General features: G+C 40.2%; 1 protein-coding gene across 1 annotated transcript; it reads right to left on the minus strand.

The window, feature by feature from the left end:
* Window positions 1-438: 438 nt before the first annotated feature.
* Window positions 439-15,948, minus strand: LOC139368621 (6-phosphofructo-2-kinase/fructose-2,6-bisphosphatase 2-like). The gene is made up of 16 exons (XM_071107714.1): window positions 15,808-15,948; window positions 15,213-15,447; window positions 13,614-13,739; window positions 13,176-13,272; window positions 12,566-12,632; window positions 12,372-12,446; window positions 12,198-12,254; window positions 11,944-12,068; window positions 7,867-8,074; window positions 7,550-7,696; window positions 7,337-7,441; window positions 7,121-7,250; window positions 5,267-5,329; window positions 5,097-5,161; window positions 4,104-4,304; window positions 439-1,942 (listed from the first exon to the last, which is right to left on the minus strand). The coding sequence occupies exons 2-16, from the start codon at window positions 15,307-15,309 to the stop codon at window positions 1,889-1,891; spliced, it is 1,617 nt and encodes a 538-aa protein (XP_070963815.1). The 5' UTR covers window positions 15,310-15,447; window positions 15,808-15,948; the 3' UTR covers window positions 439-1,888.
* Between the last annotated feature and the right edge of the window lie 5,573 nt (window positions 15,949-21,521).

Genomic DNA, 21,521 nt, shown 5'->3' on the forward strand with positions numbered 1-21,521 from the left:
TTAGTCCTAGATGTGTCACAGGTCATAACCTAGGTTTAATATAAGAAGGTTGAGTGATTTATTGGACATACAGTACATTCGGAAAGTATTCAGACCCCTTCCCTTTTTCCAAATGGTTCAATTACAGCCTTATTCTAAAATTGACTAGATTTTTTTTTTTTTTTACTCATCAATCCACACACAATACACCTTAATGACAAAGCATAAAAAGGGGTCTGAATACTTTCCAAATGCACCGTAGGTTATTATTCCCAGGAAGCATCCCTCAGAATCTTGCCCTATATCCAGGGTTCTGCCAGAGGCTTGCCCTGGCTTTAGATAAGGCAGGAAGAATTGCTGTAAACATCGAAACAGATAGGTACCACCCAATGGAGCTCACTAAATCTGCCCATGCCCACACTGTGTACCAGAGGACAAAGTCAAGTCTAACTGCCATGAGCAAGACATTCTGACAGATACATTCATTTATTGAATCGTTTACACTCATAAGACTAATATTCCAGTGATTTAAATCCTTTTACAGCATAGTGCTAGTATACAGATCAGTATACTGTAGTCTTACAGGCTACGGTTTTCTGCCTATTTATATAATAACATAGCCTTGCAAGAGCCACAAAAGTAATGCTACTAAACACAGTCACAGAGGCACTTTAGAGCAGCATCACATTTAACATATATAATTATAGCAGTAATTAACAATAAGATACACATAGCTGGGCAAGATCAGTGAAGTTTAAGTATGAACGTACCTACAGTATCTTTCCTTATGCTGTGCTTTTCCAGAATTCAAAATCATGCAGATAACGTTAGGAAAAGTAAAAACACAATGTCCTTTTAACAAATGTAAGAATAAATGCTGGCATTAACTGGAACTACAGTAGTAGTTGCCATTTTAGCTGAAGACGTGTAATGGATGCATCTATAATGCAAATAAATTGGTATTTCATAACATGACGATAAATATGTAACCGAATTGCAGAGTAAAATGTGAACTATACACACACAGAAATGTAACCTGTGACAGTAACATGTGACTAACCAATAACATGAATCCCTGAGCTGAAATGTTAAATCCTGTATGGTGGTCTTTCAGCCTAACGGAGGAATAACAGTTGGTCACAAGGCTGTTCAAAAACAATGATATTCAACTATCCAATTTAAGAGGTACATATATTATTCATAAGAGCTTAAGTAATTATACATTATAGACAAAGGATAAGACAGTGTTTCTAGTAAGTGCTTTGTTTTTTATAAAATGTTCAGTGTTACCATGTGGCAACCCCTTCCATAAGGGACTTAGTAGATTTATACAATTTATTTTACACTAAGACAGATTTCCTCAAAGATATCCTCTATTTAAACATCCCAAAGTTCTGTTTAGAGTAAATTCAACTTTGAATGTTGATAAGTGTGTGTGCAAGCAAGGCCATGTTTTTCTCAAATCATCTCGCTCTTCACCCTCACACAACCACAATATCTATCTAACAGATGTCAACAGAAACTAAACAGCTGTAGAACAAATTCTGGCCACTACAACAACCACACGCTGTGACCATTTGTGGCTGAGGTGTTGTGCTTGAACCACTGCTTGACAATCAAACTGGTAAGGCTGGCATGGTATGTAGCAGGCCTGAGCGGTACAGTAGGTACATACAGAGGGCACCTGTGTTGAAATACTATTTGAAATCATGTCAAATACTTCAGCTGTGCTTGCATGTTGAAATGAAATCAATAGAAAAGCCCCCAAAGTGCAAACACTGCCCATCTGGCACTCCTGGCAGGCTAAAGCAAACATTCAAGCTATGTACAAACATTTAAAATAGTATTTGAACCCAGGTCTGATGGCAGAGAGGATGTTGGGGAGTGGAGACCCCAGTCTCTGTCCTCTTCAACTGCGAACAGCATCTTCTGAGTCCCCTGGGCTGAAGCAGTTGAGAGACTCCTTTAGGAGGCAGAAGGAGGGAGAGACAGCGTTATCTCACATGCTAAGCTGTGCCAAGGCTGGGCGGCGTCATCATACAATTTGTTTTGACTGGTCTCTGCTACACTTGAGCTCAGAAAGAGAAGGGTAAGGTCAATCACAAGACACAACTTGCTGTTTTTTTTAGGGAAGCACGACACTGATGCCGATAACCAATATTTAAAAAATGTTGCGTCCTTTTAAGCATTCTAGTACAGTTAAATAGTTAACACACACACACACACGGATGCAGCGGTCTAAGGCACTGGTTCGAATCCAGGTCGTATCACATCCGGCCGCGATTGGGAGTCCCATAGGGCGGCTCACAGTTGGCCCAGCATCGTCTGGGTTTGGCTGTCATTGTAAATAAGAATTCGTTCTTATCTAACTTACCTAGTTAAATAAAGGTTAAACACACACACACCACATTGACCAAAAAGTTATTTTGTTGGCATTTACGTATGTCCCCATTACCAGTAAAACATAATCAAAACCTATTTATTTCACTTACTTGCTGTGCTGTTTCGTTGTTCATTTGTTCAGTCGTTTCATTCTCAACCAGGATTTCATCATACATGTCAAGCAGTGTTTCTGTTCTGTCTATCCGTGGCCTCTCTTCCTCGGTGCGCAGTCACTGTCCATTTCCATCTTGTCCAGCTGTGTATGTAACATTTCACATAAACCCTGTTTATTGTCTGCATCGAAGTAGCGGTCCTTGTACCTAGCATCGAGCATGGTGGCGACACAGTAAAGAGGCTCCGATAGTATACCACCGAATTGCTTGTTTAACCCCACGGTCTATGTCGGCAGTTTTGTTGAGTAGGCGTTTCAATGCCATGACAGAGGGTATCACGTCTGCTGCAGACACAGTTGATTGGCTTATTTCTCCAGTCAGTTGTTCGAATAGCGCTAGGAGTGTGTTCATGTTTCCAAGTTTCAAAACATGTTCTCAAATGCCATTGAAATGGCACCAGCGGTATGAGAACCAGCACATTCTTGAGCATGCAATATGGCTTTCCTCAGTACAAAATCCTCGTCGACCCACTGTGCTGTCAGACTCAGCATGCTCAAAGGGCTGACATCGCTGGTCCAAATGTTGGTCGTGACGCCCACAGCAAGTAGCATAATGAATTCCATTATCTTGGTGTTAATGGATTTCACCTTTTGAGTTGTCTCTCTGAAATGTTCTTACTCTTTCAAATTACTGCTCAACTTGAACTTGTTTAGTTGTTGGCTTAGTATTTTTCTGCTTTTGTTCTGTGTAGCGCTGTATTTTTAGTGGTGTCATTACGTCATCTACCGACGTTGTATAGGTATGCACGTCATCTTCTTACGTTATATAGGTATGCACGTCATCTACCTACGTTATATAGGTATGGTACGTCATCTACCTACGTTATATAGGTATGGAACGTCATCTACCTACGTTATAGGTATGCACGTCATCTACCTACGTTATATAGGTATGCACGTCATCTACCGACGTTATATAGGTATGCACGTCATCTACCTACGTTATATAGGTATGCACGTCATCTACCTACGTTATATAGGTATGGTACGTCATCTACCGACGTTATATAGGTATGCACGTCATCTACCTACGTTATATAGGTATGCACGTCATTTACCGACGTTATATAGGTATGCACGTCATCTACCTACGTTTATATAGGTATGGTACGTCATCTACCGACGTTATATAGGTATGCACGTCATCTACCGACGTTATATAGGTATGCACGTCATCTACCGACGTTATATAGGTATGGTACGTCATCTACCGACGTTATATAGGTATGCACGTCATCTACCGACGTTATATAGGTATGCACGTCATCTACCTACGTTTATATAGGTATGGACGTCATCTACCGACGTTATATAGGTATGGACGTCATCTACCTACGTTTATGTAGGTATGCACGTCAGCTTTGACATCGGTTTTGCACATCGGCGTTAAACTAGACATCGGGCTGATGCCAATGTTGGCATTTTTAACTAATATCGTCCAATTCTGATATGCTCATCGATATATAGTGCATCCCTAGTTTTTAAAATAAGTTTACTGTAGTTTAAGGACATCAGTAACATCATAAAAACACGTGAAGAGAGACATCATTCATGCAGAAAGACAACTAACTTGGCTTCGTGTCAACTCTGCTCCCTCAGGGTCCTCGAAGGACTGCATGCTGGGTATAAAGGGGGCCAGGGGCCGTCGAGATTGAGGTGGGTTGCCGGCGCTGTAGAGGCGCGGTCGCTTCACCTGGTCGTGACTGGACAGCGGGGTGAAACTGTTCCTCCGGAGGAATGTGGTGGGAACGACGTCATTACGGACTTTATCCTGGTGAGAGAGGATGGAGCATCAGAAGTTTCACTGTGTGTGCGCGCGTGTCTTGCATGCTACACATCTTGTGAAAACATTACAGCTGAAACAAACAACAGAATATTGAAGAGGTGTTGCGGTTCCTTTCCCAGACATGTTAGCAGGGCTACACTCAGTAAAAGGCAGTGTGGCCACTGGTCATGTTTTTGAGTGTAACGCCCACACCACATGGAACATCTGGTAAACACACTGTACCGGGGACAGCACTGAGACAGTGTGGCCTGTTGATTCCAGAACTACATACTGTACTGTATAAGCAGAGCAGATCTCCAAATTAGGAGAAATGACATAAAATAGGCCCTTTGTATGTTTGAGGGTGGAAACTGTACTCTGGTCTTTTTGTGTGTGCAATTTCTCACACTATTTTGTAGATAACTGCATATTCTGAGGATTGTCTCACTACTATCTAGAACTCTTCAAACTACAACTTCCCAGATCAGCCAGTTTGTTATGACTCAGCTGGTCTGTTTTTCGTTGTTGCAATTTCTCACACTATTTTATATAACTGCATATTCTGAGGATTGACTCACTACTACCTAGAACTCTTCAAACTGCAACTTCCCTGATCAGCCAGTTTGTTATTACTCGACTATTTATTGTAGTTAATCATCCATCTGACTCTTGGGAGAAAGTTGTTGGATCAGTGGTCAGAACTGGCCACACCTGTTAAAAGAGGGATACAGTATACGAACCAATGAAATTAAGTAGAACAGTAGATTGAACAGAGATTTGTCAAGGAGAACAACTCACTAATGGCCTGTCCCGGTGAGTGTTCACAGCCTCCACTTTAAGGTCAAACATGTCCACTTTACAACCTGGCCGAGAAAAAAATAACAGTCAATGTTAACCTGAGAGAGAGGAATGAGAGAGAAAGATGTGTCTGAGACTGACACAGGGTAGTCTTGGATGAGATATCCTACCGTAAGCCACAGGGGTGAGCTTTAGAACTGTGTGGAGGGGACACTTCAAGTAGGGCAGGTCATCTGTGTCAACAGAAACAAAGACACAATGACTTTATTTAGAACATTGCATGTGAGATCAACATGGCATCTCAAAAGGACTCAACCTCATGCCGTTAATGACACGTGATAGAGTTAACAATACATTCATATATTTTTAGGGATTATATTTAGATTAGCCAATATAATTAGTCAATAGACTTCATCACTTCTCTTTCCTGACATCTGGCAGTGACAGTCAGAGGTGCCCACTGCACAGTCACAGTGTGGGTGGCTTTACTAGCCTTTAAAATGCCCCTTAAGGCACAAACTATTTTCGCAACTGAATTGGCAGACCTTAAGAGGGCCATGTGACATTATTTTTAACCTCAACATCTATTTCTGTCCTTCATCCAGGATGAACATGAGCAAAGGCATATTTTTCACTCAAAACAGAGGTCAAGATGTGTGTGTTTGTGTGCTTGTATCCTGCCTAAACTAATTTAGTTTCCTAACGAGGTGCTGTGTGTATCTGTGAATGTGCTTGTCTGTATACAGAGAAAGTATTCAGACACCTTGACTTTTTCCACAATTTGTTACGTTACAGCCTTATTCTAAAATTGATTAAATTGTTTTACTCCCTCATGAATCTACACATCTACACATTTTTGAAAGAAATATCACATTTACATAAGTATTCAGACCCTTTACTCAGTACTTTACTTTGTTGAAGCAACTTTGGCAGAGATTACAGCCTCAAGTCTTCTTGGGTATGACGCTACAAGCTTGGCACACCTGTATTTGGGGAGTTTCTCCCATTCTTCTCTGCAGATCCTCTCAAGCTCCGTCAGGTTGGATGGGGAGTATCGTTGTACAGCTATTTTCAGGTCTCTCCAGAGATGTTAGATCGGTTTCAAGTCCTGGCTCTGGCTGGGCCACTCAAGGACATTCAGAGACTTGTCCCGAAGCCACTCCTGCGTTGTCTTGGCTGTCTGCTTAGGGTCGTTGTCCTGTTGGAATGTGAACCTTCGCCCCAGTCTAATGTCCTGAGCAGGTTTTCAGCAAGGATCTCTCTGTACTTTGCTCCATTCATCTTTCTCTCGATCCTGACTAGTCTTGCAGTCCCCACAGCATGATGCTGCCACCACGATGTGCCAGGTGTCCTCCAGACGTGACGCTTGGTATTCAGGCCAAAAATTTTCATCTTGGTTTCATCAGACCAGAGAATCTTGTTTCTCATGGTCTGGTAGTCTTTTGGTGCCTTTTGGCAAACTCCAAGCGGGCTGTCATGTACCTTTTACTGAAGAGTGGCTTCCCTCTGGCCACTCTACCATAAAGGCCTGATTGGTAGAGTGCTGCAGAGATGGTCGTCCTTCTGGAAGGTTCTCCCATCTCTACAAAGGAACTCTAGAGCTCTGTCAGAGTGACCATCGGGTTCTTGGTCACCTCCCTGACCAAGGCCTTTCCAACTGTCAACTGTGGGACCTTAAATAGACAGGTGTGTGCCTTTCCAAATCATGTCCAATCAATTGAATTTACCACAGGCGGACTCAAATCAAGTTGTAGAAATATCAAGGATGATCAATGGAAACAGGATGCATCTGAGCTCAATTTCGAGTCTCATAGCAAAGGGTCTGAATACTTATGTAAGTAAGGTATTTCTGTTTTTAAATTTTAATAAATTAGCAACATTATTATGGGTTATTGTGTATAGATTGCTGAGGAAAAGTTCTTATTTAACCAATTTTAGAATAAGGCTGTAATGTAACAAAATGTGGAAAAAGTCAAGGGGCTGAATACTTTCCAAAGGCACTAAGTGAGTTTGTGTGTTTGTACCAGCACTCTTATCCAGGAAGTAAGCGAGCAGGCAGCGCATGACAGCCTGGTGACAGATGACCAGCACGTTGCCTTGTCTTTCCAGCTCCATGATGACCGGCTCTAACCTCTGCACCAGGTCCTGGTAGGACTACGGAGAGAGGAGAGGGACAAACTGAGCTCAGTGCTTCAGATGAATGGGACAGATCTCTGTAGAGAGATAAGGAGTAACTGTACCTCTCCTCCTGGGTAGCGGTAGTGGTACTTGTCCTGATCTCTTAAGGCAAACTCCGCAGGGAAGGTTTCCTCAATCATCTCATAGGTCATCTCCTCACACACACCCTGAGAATCATAAATACGTTTTTTATTTTTATAGACGATCATTATTAAATGTAACCCCTACCATGTTGTCTGTGGGTCACTATTGAACCATGGTGCTGTGGTACTAACGGCATCGATCTCGTTGAGTATCTTCCACTGCTCGTAGGGCACCCCAAGCTCTTCAGCAGTCTGGATAGTCCGTCCCAGCTGGCTGGTCCACACCTTGAGGTCTGTCAGACCATGCTGCTCCACAAAACCCTTCAGCGCTCCAGAAAACTAAGAGGATTAGAATAGGCATAGTAGGTTTATTTGTATACAGAATGTAAGAAAGATGGTGTCATACAGTGATTGTGTGTGCAAGATTAATATATATAGAACACAGAGCAACATAGCATGAAGCGGCGCAGTAGTTTCTGTACTTTACTAAAGGAGAAGTCGAGGTATACCTTTTTCCCTTGAACAGACAGCATTCCATCACCCCCGATGCGTCCCTCCACGTTGTGTTCGCTCTCTCCGTGCCGACACAGGTAGATAGAGTGAGAGTGCACGTGGATGTTCATCAGGTAGTACACGATCTTGCTCTGGATGTAGTCCTGCACCTTGTTTACCAGGAAGCTCCGGCCCACGTTGATGACCTGGATGAAGGACAGGTCCCTAGGGGTCAGAGGTTAGGATGGAGGTCAAGATGGAATTTATCAGTGACCTTCTAGTGTCTTGATCCTATACAGACTCATTGCTAAAGACGCTAATAATGAACATCATGAAGATCTACTCATTAGCTAAATTAATTCTCAGTACAATAGTTTTGAGAAATCTAAGAAATTGACAAGAACTTCTAATAATAAAATAACACTTTTAATAGCTATTCAGCACCTGCTTTCTGTAGGTATTAAATGGCCCGAACTGTTGAAAACAAAAGCTTTCGCAAGGCCCTGGCTGGGTCAGTAAGAGGGGAAGCAACTGTTCCTCTTCTCTAACTGGGACAATGTCCAGAGGAATTTGCTGATATGACTTGGAGGCCCAGGTTTTAGGAGAGCTCAGGCTTGAAATAAGATTGTAATTTGTACATTTCTTGAAGATAAACAGTGTAAAATCAGTGTGTTGTTTTATAAGGCTTAGAGGGACTACATCTAATAATACTATGGTGAATTAGGAATAATGACCAACGAACCAAAAACGTTTTTCTGTCAGGAGATTTAGAATTGGAAATCAGACCAATGATGTTATGATGAGGAGTCAACATGGTGACAAAGCAGGCTATAATCTGAAAAAATAACTTTGTCAATCTTGTGTGTTGTCTCCAACTACTGGACAAACTATGGAACTCTTGATGAAGGTTTGTAAATACAAATGGTGTCAATTAAAGCTACATTGTGGAACTTTTTATGTACTGCTGTTTTTGGAGACCCCTCTGGCAAGAATGAAAAAAAAAAAGTAAAAAGTTCAACACAATTCCATAGAAACCCCGCTCTCATCGGCGGTCGCTAGAATGACATCCTCTCCATACAGAGTATAGTCCGATTTCTCCCTGCTCTGTTGACAAGTATTTTTCTCAGCTCATATGAGTCATAAAGGCCTAGCGCATTAATTTGGTAGAAAAACAAAATTTTCCCAAAAATGAATTTTTAAATATATTAATTATTTTTTATGGGTGATTTATCACGGGGTGTTGCAGCACCTTCAACACCCCTACTTCCTGCAGTTATGGGTACATTGTAAAAATGTTATAACTAACATGAATGTCTCAGCGATCAAATATTTTACCAGGCAATCTGAAGATAGCTAACTTGGTAAAGACTTCCGAGTACTATGTACAGTACCAGTCAAAAGTTTGGACACACAATTGGTGGCTGACTAAATACTTTTTTTTACCCCACTGTAAATCTACCCCACAATGGCCTTTCAACTTAGATAGGATCATGAAAGACATTACAATGATGAACCATGTCAAGTTTGGCATTGATAAAAAATAAGGAAACTATTAACAATTTACTTTTTTGACTATGTAACACTAATGCTTAAATAATCACAAAAAAATATTGAGAAAAGCTGAGATTTGTCAATAACTCAACCATCTTTTGACCAATCAGATTTAGTCTATTTTAACCGCTGTAAATCCACTCTACAGTGGCCTATCAATTTAAAATTAGTCAACAGTATCTTTGACCGCCCCTAAGATGATCCACACTAAATTTGATATATCTAAAAAAAAACAAGGAAACTAATTATTTGCATATGTAATGTTAATGCTCAAAATCATATGCTCCTGATGAACCATGTCAGATTTTCTCCAGATTTTGTATTTAGACTCAGTACATAAATCTTTAATGGTTTTGCGAAAAAAAATTGTTGCTGCATTCAAATATGGCCGCACTGTACCTATAGATGCACGTTAGCACATATGCTCATTTTTTATCTCCTTGTCATGAACTATAATTCAGATTCACTCCAGTTTTGGTACACTGTATAGACTCAATGAATTAGCCTCCAATGAATTTGAGAATGATTAGATGCTGCATTCAATGTTGGCCACGCTACAGCACTAGATGGTACCACATCACTCCAGGACTAGAAGAACTGAACCGATGGACATGGGGCCATGAAATTTGGTATGTAAACCTTATGAATATGTCCTTAGAAGCTGTGTGAATATAAAACCCCTTTAACCCTGATGGCTGCACCAGACAAGTTGGTGGCACAATCGATGTCATTGGCACCATAGGATAATAGAACATATCTACTGATCAAGTGAACTTTGTCTCATGCAAATGAATGCTAGGTTTAAATTATGCAGATGAACAATGTGAAATATCCTGATTAGTATATCTGTATAATCACATATTGGTGCCCTATTATGTGGTCTGAACTAGTGAAAACTGGATATTTGTTAAGGGATTTTTTTTATCAATATTGACTAATTATGTATACATTTCAATCAGGACTGACTAATCAGAATACTATTATGTTACTGTATAGATGTATGAATTTTATTTTAATCCTAGTACTGAATATAATGTGTGTAATTATAATCAAGAATTAGAACAATTACTGTCTGTTCCTTGGTAGAAACAAATGAACTTATCGTCAGGCTGGCTAGAATGCTTATCTACACAGGGAGGCCTTGGCCTAGTCATAAATTATCTGCATGGTGGAGGAGGATGTAGGAAGGCTTGAGAACTATACTGCCATCGTACCGGAGTGGAGGAGGGACGGGACCGTTTGAAACCTAATGACGTCATTTTCAGTTTATATACCTGTTGTATCATGTTCAGTACTCTCGAGAATAAACGCTATTGCTTGATTGAGACTGGTCTCCGCCCATTTTATGCAAATAAGTTTCTTACAAATCCTGAGAAATGGGCTTAGTGTATTAATTGAATTGGGTAATAAACATATAGGAATTTAATTCCTCTATCAATATTTTATTTATGAAAATTTGAAACCAGAAGTTCTGCTGCTTGCGCAGTCTGCATTTTACAGCTGTGAGAGTGTATTGAAGTATTTTGGAAAACTAATGTGGAGTGTACCAACTGAGATTAAATAATTTACACAAACATATTTAAACAACATAAAGTACCAGAATTCAAAGATGACCACAATATACCAATACACTAACGCTAACCATTAGTCAAATTGACCCCAGAGTTGTTATATAAAGTCAATACATTAAGTAATGACCTTAAGAATGATTACCTGCTGCATTCAAAGATAACCAACCTACAGCACTAGACTAAGGGCTTATTCTCACTGAATAGTTATCGCGACAATGTTAACTCTAAACTGAATACGGGCGTGCAGCTCCCCGGGACTGCCGCGCAGAAGAAATATCAGAAGGCACAGAAAAGCACCAGATTGAACTTCACTCAACTTTCTAGAGTTTTACCCATTAGTTAACACTATCAACGTTTCCCTTTACTGTGGGAATTGTGATTGAATCAACACAATATTAGCCACTTTCAATGCAACGTACCAAAACAAAACGAACTATGCAAAACTAATAATACAAGAGATTTTAGTGTAGGCAGAATGCATCGGAGTAGGATTCAATTGCATTGACAGGCACATACTCTACACAGAGCAGTGCGCCATAACCAATCAGAGCTGCAGTAGGCCTATATGCAAATATACCCATTGCCATATACGAATCTGTGCCGTTCACTTCGAACTGGACTGTTTTTACAGCATCAGCAGTCATGATTAGATGCACTTGTTTTGATATCAAAGCGAGAGCTACATGTACCGACCTGTTCACATATAACATTTTTTTGTCTTAAAGAGGCAGTGATGTATTTTGAGACCAGCTTGAATAAGCTAAGAAGCTAATAGGCAGAGGGTAGCATAATTAGTTTTATTCTCCGTAATAATGGTATCGAATACAGTGGTTTTCAGGCAGGCTGGAGGCGCAATATTGCTACGGTTGAAGCACATTGGGACCACTAGCGACTCAGAGCTTTTGAACATTAAAACAAATACAAAAATGTACATAATGCAGCATTAACCATTTAAAATAGAGGATGTCTTACTTGTCGTGTTCATCTGGGTCTAATGGTTGGTACATGACTTTATAACATTCTATTCTCTTCAGGAAGTCCTCCATCACACTCTCTCTGTCTCTTTCTGGGTAGTCTGGGCTGGACACCTTCACATCCTGGGGAGGAGAGAGGGAGGTGCACAAGACTTAAAGTGTGGAAATCCTTAAGAAGATAATCATAGAATGTTTTAATGAGAAGTAAAACTCATAATGTAATTAAGTTTTTAAACATGTAAGTTAATTTACCATAATATTAGCAGCAATGACATCAGGGTCGTCACACAATGACTCCACAAAAAACACCTGCGAAAGAGACCAATCTTTGAAGACATACTTTACCAAACCATTTTAACACCAATAATTAAGAATAGTTTCTAAACCTAACCATTGTTAGGTATAGAAACAAATAATAACACTGACCTTGTAAGCATGTTCCTTTGCAAAACTAAGGAGTAATTCTCTCCTCTCTCGGGTGGTGTTTGTGGCATCAAAGACCTGAAAGACATAATCACGTCTCACTGATAGCTAAAATTAAGCTTGTCTTTCCAATTTGATATCACTATTTTGTCTCCAATTACTCAAAACAGCAGAGAGAGCAGAGAGTAGAAACTCACAGCGATTTGACCCCCCTCTTCAGTCAGATACGCTTTGACGTCCTGCAGAGCCACCAGAGCACACTGCCTGTAGGGACACAGTGACCCAAATCAATAACAATTGAAATGAAAAATCAGTGACAACTCACTTAAATCTGACAGACATAATGCATTATGTTGCTATAATGCATTGTACGACCATGTATGACGACCCCATTATGTCTTAGTAATATGTATGTTCAATCTGTTGAAGAATTATAGCATAGAAATACACAATATATTACAAGCCTTATAATAATAGATTATAGGGTTTATATAATGCTTATAACAAGTATTATACCTGTTGGTCTAGCAGCTAGCATTAAACCGAGAAAAAGGAAAATGGTGGGCGGGCGGCCAGGTGACTCACTACCATTGAGTTGCTCACTAAAAAACAAATGACATGATTTCTCTAAATCCAGTAGGAGGCCTTATAAACCTCAGCAAGGTTTTCAATACAGATAACACCTGCTTGGGAAAACATGGAGGGCATAGTCTAGAAATAAAAGGGCTACTGTAATACTGTATAACTCATCAAAACAACCTCATTCTTCTCCTACAGGTCCAAAAATACTATGAAGGGAGCACTCACTTCCTGATTTCCATGGCCTCCTCGTTGTCGTGTCTGAAGAAGTCATAGGACTTGTAGGCTTTCACAGCCTCTCGCCTGTAGACCCCCAGGTTGAATACTGCAACACAATACAGGTGATGAAATGCACAACATGTTCTTGTAATCAGTAGAATGTCATGTGACAGCTTACTGAACTGTGGAAGGAAGTCATGGGTTATGCAGCATCGCAGTTCAATTACATAATTCTCTATATTGTAAATATATCAATACAAAAAGATCCCTATGATTGCTAGTCTGCACAAAGGAATGAATTTACACGTCGTATAACAATAACAACAATACAATAACATGAATAATGAGGAAAGTGTGGCTTCAATGTTTATCTTCCGGCAGTGTGGGTCTGTAAGTTTTGTTAATGGAAATACAGTATAGTACATACAGTAAGACCTCTAAACTAACCCTTGGTTGGCACTCCTATCCAGTTGAGGTAGCGGGTTAGCTTCTTGGACATGTAGGTTTTCCCTCTGGCAGGAAGACCAATCATCACAATCACAGTGGGGGAGTTGGTCATGTAAGAGGCCCATGCTGTTCACACAGAGAAACATCAATCACAACCAAACAACTTACTTTGAAATTTCAATAGAATGTAGGCTAAGTATTTTACCATGACACAGTCACTCACTTATATTTTATTATTGTTTTTAAAAAAAGGCCAATATAATAACATGTCAATTATTCCTTTAGGTTTATTTTTTCATCCAGATCTTCTCACTAATGGTGGTTAATGTTTTTCAAACAGCAGCTGCTTAGCTACTGACTGTCCACAGACACTGTTAAGTCCATGCCCAGAAATGTAAAATGAAGTCTGGTGTTCTGAGGGTTATTGTTATTGTCGCTCTCTCTTCTTTAGTCTGTTACTGCAGATAGAAGATTCACCAACACCCATCCTCAGTCCTTTGCACACAAACCCTTGCTATTCTTAACAAGACCAGGCATTACATTTACATGCTACACATTCCTTAAACCAGCCCTGTGGCTTAAAAATTCAGTGGTTACCAAGCAGCCACCCGCAAAAGATTTGTGTGTGTGAATGTGAGTTTGAGATATGAGTGTGTTTGGGATATCTTGGAACCATCTCCAGTTCCCGATTACAGATTCCTCAGAGTGGACTGGACTGGCTCGTTAAAGGTCCAATGCAGCTACTTTTATCTCAAAATTCAATCATTTCTTGGTAACACTGTGATTGTCAAAAATAAACAAAAAGGGCGTCTTTGAAAAAGGGCGATCTCTCAAGCATGAATTTTACTAGGACTGTCTGTGTGATCTGAGTGGGAACACTGAAAATGACGTTATTGGCAGAGAGTTTGGAACTCTTTCTTATTGGTATTTAACACGTTTTCCCACATGGTGATGTCACCATGGAAGGTCGAAACTCCATCCCACCAAAACAGGCAGAGATTTTAGGTGGTCTTTTCAAACAGCTCTTACACTAAAAGGGCATTATCATAATTTCACAGTAACCTCATAGTGTGGAAATATATATAAGACACACCAACATCTAGTTTTGACTGTACTGTGCCTTTAATGATAGACTTATTTAACTGGGGGTGATCGCAAAAAAGCATGCACTGATGACTGCACACATCACATCTAATCTAGTTTGAACTGAAGTGTGAAAAAAGGCGCTATGCCTATAGTAAACTATCAGAGCACCTTTCACATGCTGTATGCAGGTAGGGAGACAAAATATGCCTAGTTTCACTTTGCATGAGAGGAAAGCAAAGTTTGCCAGCGAGGCAAAAAAATAGGGCTGATTACTTACAAAAAAGGGCATTTTGTGTTAATATCTAAATTTCTAAATGTTAGATTCTGCATTGCCAAATTCAATTTAATTTAATCAATGTAATTGCCTATTGTCGTGAGGAACATTGTTTATGCAACAGCTTGCAATGAATACTCAAAGATCAGGTTGACATTTAACCTAATTGGGTTAATAGAGGAAAGGGACCAGAATAGACGGGAGTATATGAGGCTAGCAGACAAGACACAAGTACTTACAGCATTTCTTCAGTACTTCATTAGCCCTGAGTTCCGTTCTCTTTCCCTCTGCTGAACTTTCCAGAACTGCAGTGCCTTTCTGCTGGCTGGCAGCCATGATTATAGTAGACACAGCACACTGTCACTATACTGTCCAATGACTGGTCCTTTCACGGCAGGGTAGCCTGGCTGGGGACTCTCTCTGGGACTGAGAGGTCAGGACACTAGCTAAGTGAGGTCATCTCTGCAGAGGATTCTGCAGATAACATAGTTGTTTAGTCCATCTTCCCAGATTGCTTAAATTGTTTACTTTCAAGCTGAGTAAATATTTTTCACAATTAGTTTATCTAGTTAGCCAATAAATACGCATAGCTATTGTTACAGTGCAAAATATGTCTAGCTAGCTAAGCATAATACATCCCCTTTACATCTGAAGAAAGTGACCGGTTGGTTTATTTTTTCACACATTCATATGACACGCTTGTTCTATCTAAAACAACGTGAAGACATAAACCCGGTTCAGCTACAACTTTAGCATGATTTTTACTGCAACGTCATACTATGCAACAAAAACAGATTATCCTCAGCACGACGGATAGTTTACAGAAGCACTTACCAAAATGACAACAAGTGAGTCGACAGACACAATGTATCGCTTTGGTGAGTCACTTAGTAACCACTCAGTACAGTAGCTATTTCATCTGTCTGCTGTCGAGCTCCGAGGTATTCTATTGTTTGGCTCCGCCCCCCGGACACTGCGGGAAGGAAATCAACCTGCGCACTGACTAACGATGGACACACCGGTAACACAGATAGAACAATGAGACAGATATTTCATCGGATGTATGAATGTGAAGTATGAAAAAAAAGTAAAAATAATAACAAAAAATCTAAATAAATGTGAAGCAACCGCCTGACATTGGTAGTAAGAGGAAGCTCAGTGGCCAGCAGTGGGAGAAGATGGATTTTGACCGAAATTCTGCAAGTTCTCATCGATGGAACATTTGATCTCAATTCAGTTTTCTGTTCCCAAAACTACAATCTGTTATGAACAGAATGAACTAGGTTTTGTAGACATTACTCTTTGCCAAAGTTGTAAAAAAAAGCGCGTTGTTTAGAGGAAGTGCAAAGGCGAATTGAGTTATTGCACACACGCACTTCACAGAGTAGACGTTCTCTAGCGGAAATATGCAGATATATGCTAGAACGGGCTAATATAATATCACTAGCTCGTGCTTGGCTCTGCCCACCTCTTTGCTTGTTCTGCCCACTATGACTCATATGTTCCCATTGGAAACGACAGTCTGTGGTCCATCTTAGTTTAGTTATAAACATCTTTGCTGGTAATCTTCTTCGGTGGGGTTTGTCTGCGGTTGGCATCCGCATTACCCCCACCTACTGTACTGGAGTGTGGGCCAGAGAAGGACAAACTAAATCCTACCTGTGAGCCCCGTTTCTCTTTAAAAAATTGTGAGAATGTATCTAATGACCTTCTAGACGATATACTCTTTAAACTAATTTCCCGTATCCCCTTCTCCCTCATACTAAATCTCAGCCTCTCTTTTCCTCTCTTACTGCCCACACTGTATCAATACACACTCCGCTGTTTCTGTTTCCTGGCAATAATCACACTTTCCTATTGGATGCTTTCCTATAACATGAAAGTATTATTCAATCGGCTGTGTCCCACCCTTAATTTGTAAAAAGAGCCTCCTCTCCTTTGTCCCTTCCTGCCGTCCTCCCTGAATTTCCTCTGTACTTGAAACAAATGCCTATGATCACTCGGCTACGCATGCCTCTCCCTAATATGCCTTGTCCATTAGTTGTCCTGGTTAGTGATTATTTGTCTTATTTCACTGTAGAGCCTCTAGCCCTGCTCAATATGCCTTAACCTACCATTTAGTTCCACCTCCTACATATGCGGTGACATCATGTCTAAATGTCTCTAGAGACAATATCTCTCTCATCATTACTTAATACCTTGGTTTACCTCCAATGTACTCACATCCTACTCACATCAAACGGTCAAACGCTCCCTAAAACACTTCAGCGAGCAGGCCTTTCTAATCGAACTGGCCCGGGTATCCTAGAAGGATATTGACCTCATCCCGTCAGTGGTTACTTTTTTAAATGTTTATTTATTCAAAAAAAATAATTTAGTAGTTACTTTCTTGTCTCATCACTGCAACTCCCGTATGGACTCGGGAGAGGCGAAGGTTGAGAGTCATGCGTCCTCCGAAACACAACCCAACAAAGCCGCACTGCTTCTTGACACAATGCACATCCAACCCGGAAGCCAGCCGCACCAATGTGTCGGAGGAAACACCTAGCGACCTGGTCAGCATGCACTGCGCCCGGCCTGCCACAGGAGTTGCTAGTGCGCGATGAGACAAGGATATCCCTGCCGGCAAAACCCTCCCTAACCCGGACAACGCTGAGCCAATTGTGCGCTGCCCCATGTGCTTCCCGGTCAAGGCTGGCTGAGACAGAGTCTGGGCTCGAACCTAGAATCTCTGGTTGCACAGCTAGCACTGCGATGCAGTGCCTTAGACCACTGTGCAACCCGGGAGGCCCCCTTCCTCACAATCTTAAATAAGCACACCACATTCAAAAGATTTAAAACCAGGAACAGATACAGCCCTTGGTTCAGACCTGACTGCCCCTGAACAGCAAAAAAACATCCTGTGGCGTTCTGCATTAGCATCAAATAGCCCCCGTGATATGCAATTTTTCAGGGAAGTTAGAAACCAATATACACAGGCAGTTAGGAAAGCACTGAGGCTAGGAAACACTGTCACCACCGATAAATCCACTATAATTGAGAATTTCAATAAGCATTTTTCTACGGCTGGCGATGCTTTCCACCTGGCTACCCCTACCCCGGTAAACAGCCCTGCACCCCCCACAGCAAATCGCCCAAGCCTCAACCATTTCCCTTTCACTCAAATCCAGATAGCTGATGTTCTGAAAGAGCTGCAAAATCTGGACCCCTACAAATCAGCCAGGCTAGACAATCTGGACCCTCTCTTTCTAAAATGATCTGCCAAAATTGTTGCAACCACTATTAATAGCTTGTTCAACTTCTGACCCACTGGAAATGTGATGAAAGAAATAAAAGCTGAAATAAATCACTCTCTACTATTACTCTGACATTTCACATTCTTAAAATAAAGTGGTGATCCTAACTGACCTAAAACAGCACATTTTTACTAGGATTACATGTCAGGAATTGTGAAAACTGAGTTTAAATGTATTTGGCTAAGGTGTATGTAAACTTCTGACTTCAACTGTATGTGTAGACCAGAGACACAATCTAAATTTCATAAATTTTATATTCAGGCTGTCACACAACAAAATGTGGAAAAAGTCAAGGGGGGGTGAATACTTTCTGATGGCCCTGTATTTCACCTCCACGTCATCAAATTTGCTAGGGCATTAAAAGCTCTAATTTGTGACAGTCTCTGTGGTCATATAGCTGTCATAGATGGTCCCTAATTTAGAGAATCTCTGATGCTATAAATGCTTTTGCGTTTACCAAAGGCAGTGTTTTTCGTAATTGTTGTCCATCCAATTTAAAAGTGCACATTCACTTCCATAACATTTTTTTCTAGGCTAGATAAACATGCACAATAATACAGGATACCCTTACAACAATTCACTGCAGTTAAATGCAGTAAAACTGCAGTACAGTGAAATAATGGTTGTTTAATTAATGGTATCCGGTAGCTTGCTGTGTGTGTTGGCTTGTAATGGTAATCTTTTGTGTTAGTTAATTGCACTGTTTATTGTGCTGCAGATTGTTTTTATGTTGCACTGAATGATGTTTTGGTGTTCTTTTATGACTAACTCATTTTGTTTTCACAATTGAGCAAATAACACATATGTCAAATCTCCTGCATATTTATCCTACTACAATCCACCAGGATTTACAAAACCCTATTTTTCATCGGTTTTATTTCCATCAATAATTTGTACAAAATTATATTTTCCCTTAAAGTGGCAATCAGCAGTTGCTACATCCATTTTTGGACTTATAAATGAATATGTAGCCATTGATTCTTGAAAAATATAACTTATAAATGCCTCATGAAATTAGTTCAACTGTCTTTCCACATAAGAACCCGAAATATAAGCTTGTTTTACTCTAATGTTCATAAACATAAAATGTAAACAAACACTATATAGCCTCAAAACATGGGTAAAACTGTAAATATTTAATTCATAGCTCTGTCTATGAATTTGAAAGAGGTTACATTTCTCCAGCCCCATTCCTCATCTTTTTACCGAATTGGTGGTTGGGGCGACCGCTTTGTTATTGTTTCTACTGCTGATTGCCACTTTAAAGCAATTAACATAATGCATGCCGTAATTGTATTTTAATTTCAGTACCTAAATAAGGAGGTAGGCATATCAGTTACAGCTAAAACTTTGATTTGAATCTGTGCTTCATGCGTAGCAATATGTCTCTACCGGCAGGCAGCCTGCTTGCTGAAGCACATCGATCAACATTCCATATGGCAGTTGGGACAGAGTGCCCAGTAGGCTACGAACCAACACAGCTGGAAAACAACTCCCGTTTTAGTGGTGGTCCCTGTTCCCTTGCATTCTTGTTTTACTTTTGTAAGTAAAACGGTGTTTGTTGGGGAGAAGAACTTCAAGAAAAGATTTGCTTGCTAGCTAACGTTAGCAAACTTAGCTGGCTAATTTAAGATAGCTAATGTTAGCTCTCTGGCTAATCCTAATTTTTACCTGTTGTAGCCGTTAGTTGTAGCTATCTTGCTAACATTTTGATATCTATTTAGTTAATGACAATAAGTGTGTGTGTGTGAGAGATATGATATGATCACAATAACTTTAGAAAACATTGTCATGTCAACGTTGTCATGCTAGCTGTGTGCGTGAATGTGTACATGTGTGAGAGAGAGCGGGGGAGAGATGAGAGATGAGGATCACAATAATGGAGAGAGGGAGAGAGAGAGTTATATGGTCTCTATTTAGAAATTAGGCTTAACGCCCTGTTTTATATGTCACACATTCATTTATTCGTATATCTAAAATTGGTGTTGTGCGCTAACGTCATGTTGGAAAATGTTCTACTTACTTACTTGTTGTAGAAAGATGATGCCACCTTCAAGTGCTATCTGAGTTATCGGAAGCCCCTAGTTTAACTTAAAAAATGTAATCAAATTTAATTTGATTGACCCTCCAAGTTAGAATTACAAGTGACAAACTCAAAGAAAATGTTGTTACTCGAGTTGTCATTTCACCACTGACCTTTTGCCTTTTCAACAAATAGTTTTTTAATAATTACAACCTTAACAATATGGATAATGTAGGTATTCCGACCATATTCTTCAGGTTTATTGGTTGAATAATTGTTCCTACTTCAAAAGCACTTGAACACAATCATGTGGGACTTACCACTTCCCAGTTTCCTATTTCCCACGAGTATGTGAATCCGTATCAGAATCAACCAATAGGAAGCTCTACCAAATAACTTACGTTCATTTTGGGAGGATCTCAATTAGCACACTGCTCGCGTCCTCTCTCCTTGTCTCCTTCACAACACCTATCGGAGAAGGTCAGCAGGGAGATACCTTTGGCTTTCGCATCCAATGGGTTTTGAGAAGGTGGCAAGGAGAATGCAATTGATATGCTCACTTTATCTTGGGGGTCCTGAATTTCCGACATGACTTGAACGCAGTATTGGTTTGTTTGTCTGAGGTCAATAGGCCTACCATCTAGATGCCAGTAGGGGGTGCTCTATGATACATTTTGCTACTCTGCATTTACACACTGAAAATAAATATCCACATATTTTAATAGTAATCACAATTCTTTATTCTTTCAAAATAAACAAACCTCACAGTGTCTAACTAGTATACCATATGAACAACCCCTTATCAATAGAATAGAATGTGCTTGATTTGTAAATAATGACCAGTAGTATCTAAATGGTCCTCTTTGTCTAATTTATTTATGTATGTTTCACTATTTGCATCTCTCAAAGAGGAGTTGGTTAATGGGAATAGTGTAATCACCAGTGACAAGTCTAAGGAGGTATAGCTACAGTCAGGTAAATGAGATTATAAAGTGCATCTGTCCATAGAAAAGTTAATCTATGTAGAATAGATGGTATAGTAGGGGATTTTGTTACTGTCCCATCATTACCCTGAAAGAGATTCAAGGGAAAATGTTATTGACGTTAAGGATACAATCAAGATCATCAGTTCTAACAATCCAAGCCAGATGACTGAAGAGTTTTGCATCGTCCATTCTCAACAGGATATATGCCATCAGGGGTTGGCCCTTCCTGTGTCCATTATAGCC

The sequence above is a fragment of the Oncorhynchus clarkii genome, chromosome 16 (genome assembly GCF_045791955.1).
Source record: "Oncorhynchus clarkii lewisi isolate Uvic-CL-2024 chromosome 16, UVic_Ocla_1.0, whole genome shotgun sequence".
Taxonomy (NCBI): domain Eukaryota; kingdom Metazoa; phylum Chordata; class Actinopteri; order Salmoniformes; family Salmonidae; genus Oncorhynchus; species Oncorhynchus clarkii.